At 28.6% G+C, this 13,077-nt stretch overlaps 3 protein-coding genes across 3 annotated transcripts, besides 2 other annotated features; 1 reads left to right on the plus strand and 2 right to left on the minus strand. All coding sequences in view use genetic code 12, as the record gives it.

Moving 5' to 3' along the window:
* Nucleotides 1–34: 34 nt before the first annotated feature.
* CD36_12010 (conserved hypothetical protein) lies at nucleotides 35–3,673 on the minus strand (the record flags this gene model as incomplete). The annotated part of the gene is made up of 1 exon (XM_002417796.1): nucleotides 35–3,673. One exon carries the CDS (start codon nucleotides 3,671–3,673, stop codon nucleotides 35–37), a length of 3,639 nt encoding a protein of 1,212 aa, XP_002417841.1.
* A 1,450-nt stretch (nucleotides 3,674–5,123) lies between these two features.
* Nucleotides 5,124–5,486, plus strand: CD36_12020 (conserved hypothetical protein; the record flags this gene model as incomplete). Its single annotated transcript, XM_002417797.1, has 1 exon — nucleotides 5,124–5,486. The coding sequence occupies one exon, from the start codon at nucleotides 5,124–5,126 to the stop codon at nucleotides 5,484–5,486; it is 363 nt and encodes a 120-aa protein (XP_002417842.1).
* A 772-nt stretch (nucleotides 5,487–6,258) lies between these two features.
* Nucleotides 6,259–6,542: a mobile genetic element.
* A 2,378-nt stretch (nucleotides 6,543–8,920) lies between these two features.
* On the minus strand, nucleotides 8,921–11,071 carry CD36_12030 (conserved hypothetical protein; the record flags this gene model as incomplete). Its single annotated transcript, XM_002417798.1, has 1 exon — nucleotides 8,921–11,071. The coding sequence occupies one exon, from the start codon at nucleotides 11,069–11,071 to the stop codon at nucleotides 8,921–8,923; it is 2,151 nt and encodes a 716-aa protein (XP_002417843.1).
* Nucleotides 11,072–11,698: 627 nt separating this feature from the next.
* Nucleotides 11,699–11,987: a mobile genetic element (truncated).
* Nucleotides 11,988–13,077: the final 1,090 nt, after the last annotated feature.

Consider the following 13,077-nt stretch of genomic DNA (forward strand, 5'->3'; position numbering starts at 1 on the left):
TTTTTTTTTTTCTCCATTTATTTATTTATCATATTTATTTATCAAATTTACGTCTAAATTGTAATTCAATATCACTACTACTTTTCCAAATTTTTGTTTTTATAGTTTGTAAAGTTAAATCATGATTTAATTCTTGTCCTTTACATTGTAATACTAACCAATCATTAGGAATTAAATTTTTATCTTTCATTTCTTTAGTAGAATTGGCAAATTTTTCAACTAAATAATTTAAAATTTTCAGTACTCTTAACATATTATGTGAAGTTAATTTAATTGATGATTCTAATTCAGGTAATTTTTTAATTTTTTTATTTGATTTACCACCAATTTTTAAATTTGAAGGTAATTGATTATAATCAACTTCAATTAATTGAAATGTTATTTTAGGAGATTCTTTTATAGGATGTTTATTAAATAAAATTGGTTGACCAATCCATTTTGGTACCATTAATCGTAAATCTTGAATTAATTGTAATGAAGAATTTGATGAATCAGTATTATTAGTGTTGATGTTGTTGTTGTTATTAATAATCATCAAATTCATTAAATCTTGATATTGAAATGAAAATAAATCACGATAATTTCCTAAATCTGATGAATATTCAAATATAGTAATCAATAAATCTTTAGGGAAATGAATATCACCACGAATTATTGGATAATATCTTAAATCTGCCACTCCATTGTTGTTATTGTTATTGTTATTATTTTCTTTATTGGCTTTTGATATCGATGTAATTATTTCATCAACTCCTAAAATTGATTCTAATACTTTCCCTTTAGTCATATTCACCGGGACATTATATTTATCCCAATATATTTTCTTATTAATTTGTAATAATTTCATTATAGTATCACCATAATCAAAATTAACTGATTGTTCATAAACTTCTTCTGGTGTATTAATAAATTCATTGACTGCTGTATATAGACTTGATGTACCATTATTGAAAGAATTATCACCTATATTACTAGATGATTTTTCAATTGGAACATCAATAATACTAGTATTGGTTGAATTAACTGGTGATGATTGATTTGATGAAGTGGAATTTTTCATTAATGATGATCTTTTACCAAAATATTTCAACATTTTATTATTTCCTCCTCCATTAGTTGAAATAGATGGATTATTACATTGTTTAAGATTTTTCAATTCTTCTCTTAATATAAAATCAAATTCTTGTTCATACAATGCATAACTTTTAAAAATCGAATTTAACATAATAATACCAAGATAAAATCTATCATCATTATTAACTTTTGGTTTAGTTTTACCAATAAATCTTGAAGAATTATCACTATGATTAATATCTAAAAATGGATACAGGGTTATTAATTCATCATAATATATTTCAACATTTAAATAAGAGGATTCTTTTATCGTGACTAATAATTTCCCTGATTTAATTTCAACTTCACACCAATTATTTAAAGTATCAGAAGTTTGATATTGTTCAAATAAATCTTCCATTTCTTTAATTCGATTGTCTAATTCTTTATTTGTTAATAATTTTTGTGACAATGGTATGTCTTGTTTTTGTTGTTGATATGGGAAAATTTTTATAATCTTGAATATCACCAAATCCCAAATTTTAATATTCCCATTTAAATAAAGTACCATGATTTGACGTCGATTATTAAACATTTTTTTCGCAACAATACTTTTCGGTACTAAATCATATTTTTCAATAGGTGATATATTGAATGGAATCAAAGTTATTTGTTCAATCGGTATAGGATTCAATAAAATTTCTATTGGAGTTAAATCAATGGTTGTATTGTGGTTATCACTATTATCAGTTTGTAATTTCACCATTAATGGATTGGTATCATCTTTAAAAGCATTAATGAATTCACTCGATACAACTCCATTGACGTTTAAAAACATCGAATCAAACTCTTCCCTGGACAAAATATTTTCATTTTCATTTTCATTTTCGTCATCATCATCATCATCATTATTATCATCACCATCATCAAACCCACTAGCTTTTGCATCTAATGAAATTGGCCTTGTGGTGTTTGAAAAATGACGATATGGTTGGTTATTGCCATGAGAAAGTGTACTTTGTAAATCAATATTATTATTATTATTGTTGTTAGGATGTGTATCCATTGACAAATGACTGATCAAATCATAAAAATCTGAATTCAAGTCTTCAGTAGGAGGATTTGATTGACCATCATGAAGTAACAACTCGTCAGTGTTATCGTTATTATTATTATTATTATTATTATTGCTGTTACCATTGTGAGTGTTGTATGAATAATCTAAACATTGTCGAAGATATTGATATTGAGATAATTGACAAGTATCAGGATTAATATATCGAACCATAGATTCCATATTTGTGGCAAATACTGTATCTTGTTCTGATTCATGACAAATTGATAATATGGGTGATGTACTTTTAGCAATTAAAGTTGATATCCCCAATTTTTCATCAATAAAATTATTTTCATAATTATTAAATCCAAATTCATCTCTATTAGAAGAAAGTTTATTCTTATTGAAAATTGAAACTCTTGATAAATCAGTTTTAATAATATTACCACTTTTATCACCCGAATAAAACGTTTTAAATGAATCATGACTAGTTGATTGTGAATATAATGACCATATTGAATCATCATGAATATCAAAATTCTTGTATACTTTAAATGTTCTTAAATCCCATAATTTGATTGTGGTATCAGAAGACCCACTCAATATAAATTGATCATTCATAAGTAAACATCGAATATTATCTTGATGACCAATTAAATTACGAATGAAAGGATTATTAGCACGTTGATCAAATATATTGACTGTATTGTTGGGACCACCTGTACTAATTATATTACTATGGTTATTTGCTAATGAATAAATTGACGGTGATAATACTCCATTTGCTTTATTTTCAATTAATTGGATGGGTTTCAATTCGTTTAAATCCCACACAATAATTTTACCATCAAGCCCACCACTAACAATGGTTGGTTTCGTGATAAAAGGTGATAATTTTTTAATATAATCGGTATGAATATTGGGTAATTTATGAATATTGGTTCCCTTGGTATGACTATTATTAAATAATTCGTTGTCATGTTGTGTAGGCAAATCAATTATCTTTATAGATAAATCGGATGAACATGAAATTAAGTTTTGATCATTATTAATCAATTGTATATCATTAATCCAATCAAAATGCAAATTATAATTTTCAACAATATTGAAATTGGAAGAACTTGTATTGCCGTCGTAATTGTATGGTAATGGATTAGAAGATATTGAAGTTTCTAAACGTAATAATTTCTCATCAAGATCTAAGCAATCGGAAAATAGATCATCTTGACTACTGTTTGTGCTATGGTGATTGGAATATGATTGAGAATTATATGGTTGCCATATTTTAACATTCCCATCTCTACCAGCAGTATATAATTGATTATTTAATGAGGAATATTGAATAGAATTGATGGGTAGAATATGGTTTTCATTTGAATTGGAATCTCCTAATATATATGATAATCCTCTCTTTGTTTTAATTGAGGGAACCGATGTAGTATTAGTTGTGCTAGTACCAGTAGTAGTGTTGGTAGTGGTGATATTGGATAGTATAGATGATTTGTCATTATTATTGTTGTTGCTGTTGTTGTTGTTGTTGTTGTTGTTATTTATCCTGGACATGGTTAATTGATATAATGGAATATTAACACCAAAAATAAGATAGTCTATGTCTATAATATAAGATGTATTGAAAGATGGAATTGAATTAAGAAATAGTAATTGTTGTTGTTGTAAGAGGAAAAAGAGAAGAATTCCATAATGAAATTAATATTACGAAGGAAGGAAGGAAGGAAGGAAGAGAGAAAAAAAAAAAAGGAGAACCAAATTTAATTTTCTTGTTGTCGTTGTCGCAAAAAGAAAAATATGAAACACAAATGGTGATTTCCATTAATCAGAATCAATAGGATAGATAATGTTTCAAATATTGTGAGATATCCTGTTAATAATCCTGTTTTTGATGTATGTGTAAGAAAACTACCATAGCAACTCAATATATATATTGCTACAGATGTTAAAAGAAGACATTGACTGTTGTGTTTAAACTGGTGATTAATTGAATTTTAATGATGCCGGACAGTTTGTAGCGGAAAACCGACGGAGTGGAGTGGAGGGAATTGTCACTGCGACGTTGGGTGGGTGGGGGGGGGGGGATCAAATTCGGTAAAAAAAAAAAAAAACGTTTCTTGAGATTTTTTTGTGTTGTGGTTTGTTGCTGAATTCCTTCTGATTTTGTTGATAATTGCTAAATTACGAACTCTCAAAAACGATATTGTTATTGGACTGGTTATTTATGGATTTGATTGATTGATATTACATTATCAACAGTTGATGTTCTTAGTAGAACTTCTAAAAGAAATTGTTACAACCAACCTAACAGTTATTCTGGGTATTTTATTTTCTAAAAAAAAATTTGAAACAAAATACAACATTAAACTTTTGCCAACCAATCTTTATCTCCTTTTTTTTTTTTTTTTTCACCAGGCTAACTCTTTAATCCTTTAAACGAGATATTCTTATTGTAACAAACTTAAGCCTATTTCAATGAAATCAAACAAAGAATAACATAACCAATGGGATTGATAATTTTGGGTTGGGGGGTGTGCAATAATAGCCGAAATTAGGGGTTTTTGAGTGGAAAGAAAAAGAAAAAGAAAAACGAAAAATGAAAAATGAAAGGAAACATTTCATGAAAAATTCAACAATCTTATTAAACCTGTTGCCAAAATTCCTATTTTACAAACCAAATTTATTACAATAACATTAACTACAATAATTTTTAACTCCATATACTTTTGTTTTTTTTTCTAACTAACTAACTAACTAACTAACTAACTAACTACTATAGATAAATCTCTATTTAGACCCTCTTTTTTTTTCCTTCCCCATATATCAATAAGGTAGTGTCCAAGTTGCAAGAACATTTGTAGTGTGTTATCGCGAAAATAAAAACAACCAAAAAAAAAAAAAACACGTCCTAAAAACATATTTTTCACGACCACAACAAATAATAATAATAATAATAATAATAATAATAATACATTTCTGACAAAAGTCTTAATCACCACAAACCATGGCCAAACATCAATCAAAAGAAGAAATAGCATTACAATTGAAATCAGCAATTTATCTAAGTGTTGCTAAAATAGTGGAATCTAAACTTGAAGATTTGAATAATGATAATGATAATGATAATGATAAGGCTGAGACAACAACAGGATCATCAAATAACAAAAAGAATATGTTAATTGCTACACCAACATTTATAGCTCAATTAGTTGAATTGGTGTATAATCAATTAATTAATTTGGGTGAAGATTTAGAATTATTTTGTCATCATGCTAATCGAGATATTGTTGAACCAAGTGATTTATTTATGGTGACAAGGAAAAATCCTACTTTACAACAACATTTGAAAGATTTACTACAGCAATGAATGAATAAATAAATGAATGAATGAATAATAGCTTATAAAGATAAATAATGTTTTTGAAATAAAGTAATCTTGGTTAATTAGTGGAAATTGTTTTTAATAGAGGATTACCAAATCTACATTGTAAAATATAATGTATTAATATATTATAGTGATTAAATATATTTAATATAAATTAAATTACCAATTCTTATAGAATCAGTTTACTAAGGAATAATTTCGTTAGTAAGATTAACACAATAATTTAGTGGAAATCTTGCAATTATTTTAAACATAAGGAAACTATATTAAATAGGTGTTTAACAGTTCCTTATATAATATTCAAGGTCTAGGTGTGGGGGGAAGATCATGAAGGTCCTCATTACAGACAGATTGAATTAAAGCAATTACAAAATGGATTAATTGTCGCAGGTGTAGAAGTTTATGATAAAATAAAATCAAAAAAAAAAAGAACTTGGGGAGGGTTTTCGTCTCAATTTATAATGAAGAAATTGCCAAATTAAATTTTTACACCCAAGAAGAAGAACAAGAAGTAGTAGTAGTAGTAGTAGTCAATATCAAAAGAAAGAAAAAAAGTTCAGTATATAAGAATTATAAATTAGTGGTGCAATGGTTTATGAATTTTGTGTGTCAAAACTACTAACATCTAAACATACTTTGGTATAAATTTAACCGTTTCTTAGATTTCAAAAATCAATGTATATATATAGAAAGAGAGAGAATACATAGAGGCAAGATAAAAACCTTTTTAAAATAGCTTTGTTCAATTATTGATTATATGAAAGTAAAAGAGACGATCCAACGTAGGTGAAAGGTGTCTATTAATATTATAAGCCTGCTTTAAAGAAAGAAAAATTACAAACTAAACTAAACTAACGATGATTCTACCGTATATATATATATATATAGTAGAATACCTCTAACTGTTGATTCTGACAATGGGAATACACAGTGTTCTCCTTGACGAGTATTCGTAGAATGTTTTCTTTTTACAGTATTCTCAACCCAGGTGAAGTTTCATTTCTTATCATGTTACAATCATCATCTTATTTTCAAACATGTTAAATCCTACACAACCAAAATTCTCTTAACAAATCTATGGAGAAACACACACACATGCTTATATCCAGCCCTGGTACCTGACCCTATCATTTCTTTTTATTTTTTATTTTCAATATAATTACCTCCTCCTCATCCATCCATCCATCCATCCTCATTATTTTTCATTCCAAATTGTTTTTTTTTTTTTTTTTCGATCTTCTTCTTTGAAATTAAAGTATTGTCGAAAGGTAAAAGTTTTAATAATATGATCCGTTCTTTCAACATAGGAATTGATATACAGTTCATGATTGGTGGTTGGTAATTAATTGATAGTTAGTTAGAACCAGTATGCATAATTAAACATCGTATTGTTTACAATTAAAATGAAAAAAGATTGTTACTAGAAATGAAAAAATATAGAACTTCTTAAATCAATAATCATTATTTAGAACAATTAAATAACTAATTGGCCTGATGCAAATATTTTATAATTTTCATAATTAGATTCATTTGAGTCTAGTCAAAAAAAAAAAAAATGTCTGGCCAATAATTAAATCTTTAAAGAGAGTTTTCATTAAAATTCACAATGTAATGTAACCAATTTAGAACTGTATATTACAACAACAACTTGAAATTCAAATTTATTGAGCAATTTGAAAAGAGGAGGCTTGGTTAGATATATTACAATATTGGATTCAAATAGTTTGTAATTTTATGAATAGTAATAAACTTAATAAAATGAAAAATAGGAAAAAGGAAAAATCTTTATAAGAATAATAAGAATCAAAATTGAATATAAAATGTATAATAACAACAAGAGATTAAAAAAAAAGGGGGGCGGAGAGGGGAGGGGAGGAGGTGGTGGTAGTGGTAGTGGGATAACAATTGGTGATAATTACAACAATAATAATAATATGAATCACCAAAAAGTGGGGCCATATTTTGAAAGGTAGTGTGCAACAAAAGTTGGTAATATTTTTTTCTTTTTTTTTTTTTCCCATTCGTCTGATAAAACTAAAGAAGGTGTGTGTGAGTGTGTGTGGATGTATGACCTTTTTTCTTTGTCTTATCTCTCTCTCTCTCTTGCTCCCGTTCCCCGCCTTCCCCGGTTTTTCTTCGTTTTGATTGTTTCCTCCTTTAATACTGGGGGTGGTCTTGATGATCCCGGTGGTGGTGAGTGGTCTGAGTATGGGGCGGTACAAAAAGAAATAACACCGAAATTTAACCACAACAACAACAACAACAAGAAAAGAAAAGAAAAGAAAAAAACAATAGACGAATCAAATCAATCAATCAATCAATCAATCAATCAATGAAAAAAAAAAAAAGGGAGGAAGTGTAAAATTGTTCAAAAGTGTAAATGTTGGCTTTTTGTTTGTTTGTTTGGTGGGGGGAATATATTTCTTTTTCATTATTAGGAGTTTCCCATTCTTGGGTTCACATTCCATTCTTTAATATAAATACTGAATCAAATCTCTCTTTCTTTTCCATTTGTTCTATCCTACCTTTTTTTTTTTACTTTTTTTTTACTTTTTTTTTTTTTTGTTTTTGAATCTCCAAAACTTTATCACCTACAATCTATAAATTATTTCCACAATGAGCACTTTTATCGACATGGACAGAAAGAGAAAAATGTCCGATGTCGACAATATTGAATCAGAAGCTTCTGAAGTTACAATTATTCCACAAAGAGATCGTGCTATGCTGGTAATTGAAGATTTTTTACACCAAGAGAATTCAGAATTAAAAAAATCATTAAAGAATTTAGAAATGGAAAATGAGAAATTAAAAGATATTTTAAGAACTGATTATAATGTTAATTATATTCGCAAATAAATTGTGGGTTTAAATCAGAGGGGGGTTTTCAGTTAGTTTGGTTGCAAATTTTATTCTCTAACTGGATTTTTTTATCACTACTTGATTTGATTTTAATTTTAATTTGATTTTTTTTTTTTTAACGAAGCTTTAAGTTGATGAGTTTTATGATTTGATGATGATGATGATGATGATGATGATGATGATGATGATGATGATGATGATGATGATGATGATGATGATGATGATTTTTTATTCTTTCACCGGCTTTTTTTTTTTTTGATTACTCTCCACCACCCCCACCCCCCCTCGGTAATCATCTTGCTAAATAGTTTAGAATGCGGTGTATAAGTGTTTATAATGAGTATACGAATTTATATAAATATTTTATTTAATATTTCTCTAAAATTGAAGCGAAATGGATCAGGATTTCTTGTTAGTGTAATAAGGGCATAACTTGATTAAACACATACTAAAATACTTACTTTGTAAAACTGTTTATTGATTCCAAAAGAGATTCTAACACCTTGATGATAATTCTGAATGTTAAGAGTTAGTACCAATAACTAACAACCGTGTTATCAACTACCACCACCACCACAGCCACCACCTCCTCCACAGCCACCACCTCCACCACAGCCTCCTCCTCCTCCTCCACTGCTACTACCACAACCACCACCACCTCCACCTCCACCACTACAGCCAGCAGTACTACCACAACCAGTACCACATCCGCCACGACCTGTGCATTTACCACCACAATTACCGCATGAACTTGAAGTAGGAGCAACTGAACAACATAAAGTATTAGAATAAAATGCGGAACTTTCTGAATCCACAGGAACACCAGGCGATATAACAAATACCGAAGTATTAGGAGTGTAGTAGTAATGGGAATTATTCTTATCTCTTTCTAACAATGACGCAGTAATAGATTTTCTTCTTCTTCCTTCTGCTCGTGGTGTTGGCAATTTAATTGAATTATGAATACTAATATGAGAAAACCCTTCTTCGTTACTGAACAATGGATTGTTAACAATTTCCTTTTCTTTTAATTTCAATCGTTTACTACCTGATTTCAACCAAAATGAAAATTTACTTGTAACAGCACTTCGACGCATAACACAAGTTTGACAATAACAAATTGAATAATCCTGATTGAATAATTTACGATACAATTTACAAGTAAATTCATAACCTTTATCCAATTTATTTTCATCCACAGTATCATCATGATCAATCCCTGTATGACATGGTGATTCTAAACAATCTTTGAAATAACCATAATTCCATAATTGATGAGTGTGCCACATAAGATCGATATCTAAAGTGGGGACAATCATTTGTTTCAAACCATTACAAGTTAACATTTGGAAAAAATTGTCATATCGAATTGAAGATTCTGATAATGTTTGATAGATGAACGGTGAATGTAACCAATTAAGTGTGGTGTTCATTTTTTCAATAAATCGTTCTTGTCGTAAAACACAACCCACTAAATCTTCACCAATTGCAATTCCATCACGAACGGTAAAATAAATTAAATTAAATTGAAGATAATTTCTTAATAAAAGATTTTTGAGTTTTTTCTCTTCAATGGGTAAAGAAGAAACTGATTTGATCAAATTCACTAACGACATTTCCTTATATGCACTAATATCCAAGTTTTCCCACCTGTTTTTCATATAAGATTTAACACTAGAACTGACAAGGTAAGGACTTCTTTTAAAAAATTTTGATTTTGAAATTGCTGTAGAAAAATATTTATAAGCATATGGCAATTCATTAACACCATGAACATCAAGATATAATTGAAGTTTTCTCAATTGATCATGATTCCAGATTGGTGTAAGCAAGCAAATACATTTTATCTCATGATCCTGGCCCCTATTCATTCGCTCATCAATATTGGTTGGTGAGTCTGCTTTGAATCCTGGATCAGCAAATCCAGTATTCAGAGTTGTCAGAAGTGGTACCTGATGAAATGTTAATGGTTCTTGACATCGTGGACAATAAATAATGACTTTCTTGTTGATAATATCAACTGTTTTTAATTCATCAATAGGATCAAAAATTAAATCATTGGAATCTTTAGTGAAAGTTTCCAATAAATTTGAATAATTTTCTCGATAAATTTCTGGAACATTAAATTCAAAAATATTATTATCAATACATCCATGAATTCTATCCAATGGTAAAGGATACTTGGCAAATACAATAAAATCAACTCGAATGAATGTATCATAAAAAGTTTTCGGATTCAATAAAAATGCATGCCATATCATAATTACATCCAAAGGAGGTATAATTTGACCCATCATACTTTCAAATTTGTGATTCTTTGTGATATTAAAAAAACCGTCTTCTTTAACAATGGCATTTGGACCTACTTCATAAGAATGATTCCTCAATGCTGAAACAAATATAATAAATCGTCTTACTGCATTAGTAAGAAATACTTGCCAATGTTTATGTTGATACAGTTTAAGATCTTTAATTACATTGGTAGTACCAAGTACTTTTGCCTTTAATACACCAAAAGCTTTCAATAATTTCAAATGAGCTACTGTATCTTCAATTGTTGGTAAACTCTTGGAATTGATATCAGATACCTTATCTTGTTGAATTAAAGGATATTCCCGTTGAATAGAATAATTGTAACTTTGAAAATCAGTGAAATCAGATTGTTCAAGAATAGTAATGAAATCTAATAATTGTTGAGGTGGAGTCATTGATTAGGTTCTAATTATTGATAATATTGTTTATAGTGTTAGTCTAATTATAAAAAAAGGGAAACTTCCACCAATGGGTGACATTAAGTCCCTTATTTATAGTACATTTCTGAACTGAAGTAAACATTGGTTCTTGGTAATCTGGAAGACTTTTAGTTTAATTGGATAGATCATTTTAATCTAAAATTTCATCTTGCTAAAAAATTGGGGGACTGCCTTATAGTTTTTTTTTTTTTTGCTTATATAAGCCGTTAGTTGTGTTCGTATATGACTTTGTTGATTGAAAGATATTAAATTTTTTTTTTTTTTTTTTTTCAGTGACAGGTTTCCAATTTTTTAGATTGATTGAGTGATTGATTGATTGAGTGATTATGTAAGCTTGGGGATGGGGGTGGGTGAATACAATTAAATGAGTTTCTTACGAACACAAACATGAATGGGAGAAGAGAGAAAGGACTGATAAGAACAAGGGATTTGTCAAGTGGATTTAAAAATCGTAAAGTAAGGTAGTTGTCAAAGAAAGGATATATACAACAAGACCCATAGAAAGTAGGAATTGCACAAAACCTGAATACAAAAATCATGAAAGATAGAATCATTTACATACAAAAAAGATTTTACAAGTGTCATCACACATTCAGCAATTACTACCCCCCCCCCCAAACACAGGCTTATTAGATCAAGTGGGATTGGCTAGAAAATTAATCAACATCTTACAAATGATGGATATTTGCTACAAGTTATTAATTACGACATCTTAGGGTGGCCAGTAATCTCGTCCAAGTGTATTAGAAATTGGCCTACCTACCTACCTACCTACATCCATTCTATTTTGTACATTAACTACATTATGTAAGAAATATTATGATGAAAAGTAAAACAATGAATCTATATATAGATAAATACAAGTACTATACATAGTCGAATTTAGCATCTAAATACTTGGCCAATTTAATTTATCAAATTTCAGTCATGCAAAAAAAAACAACTTTGATTCCATGTTTTTAAGGATTAATTCCATCTATAAATTTACGAATTTGCATAACATTTGGTGTTTAATAGCAGTGTTATAGACTGTTGGTGCTAACAATCAACATTCAACATTCAACGATATAATTAGTAAGGGTTGTTAGATATTCTTTTTGAATCAATAAACACTTTTACAAAGTAAATTTTTTAATATGTGTTTGATTTACGTCTGGTCTTATTTACTTTGGAAATTTTGTTTCTTTCACATATGAAAACAAATCCATTTAAAAGTTTGGCAAGTTCGTTAACTGTATGTACTACAATCAAAATAGTGAATCTTGATTGTAACTATCGTTCAAAAACAGGATTTTGTACAATTATGAGCATAGAGCACAGTTTGATTATCCAAATAGTAGAAAGAATATATCCCCAGTACCTTTCTTATGGCTAAATGCCGACTGATCATTTTATAAGGGGGAGGAGAAAGATAAAGGAGATAAGGTTTTGTTTTACATTCTCCACATTTTTCGTTTTCAGGAATTTCGGATTTTGGTATATATAGATGTATGGAGACAATTTTTGGAGTTTGCTTCCATATATTAAATTAATATTTTTGTTTTTAACTCCCTAAATAGTGATAATTCTGATCTCATTAAAAGTAATTTTAGAACTGAATAATGTGATGTATCTTTTTCTTGAACAATCTTTGCTAAATTTTTAAGAAAAGAGCAAGTCTCTGAAAAAAAAAAAAAAAAACTGACACGAGCGACCAAGGTAGTTAATGCCCAGAAAGGACTTATAATAACAGAATTATCTCCTTTAATTCTTGTTTTAGTTTAATTGAATATAACACGTATCAACCACCATTTAGAAGAAAATAAGAGTACATAATCCATAACTTCCGTTGTTCCGAGTAGATTCTTGATTTTATGCGAATTCTCGCAATTAATTTTGCGGTATTTTTTTTTTTTTTTTTTTTTTTTGATGAATTTCTTTTTCTACCAAGCAATTGATGATGATGATGATGATGACCAACT

The sequence above is a fragment of the Candida dubliniensis genome, chromosome 1 (genome assembly GCF_000026945.1).
Source record: "Candida dubliniensis CD36 chromosome 1, complete sequence".
Classification (NCBI taxonomy): domain Eukaryota; kingdom Fungi; phylum Ascomycota; class Pichiomycetes; order Serinales; family Debaryomycetaceae; genus Candida; species Candida dubliniensis.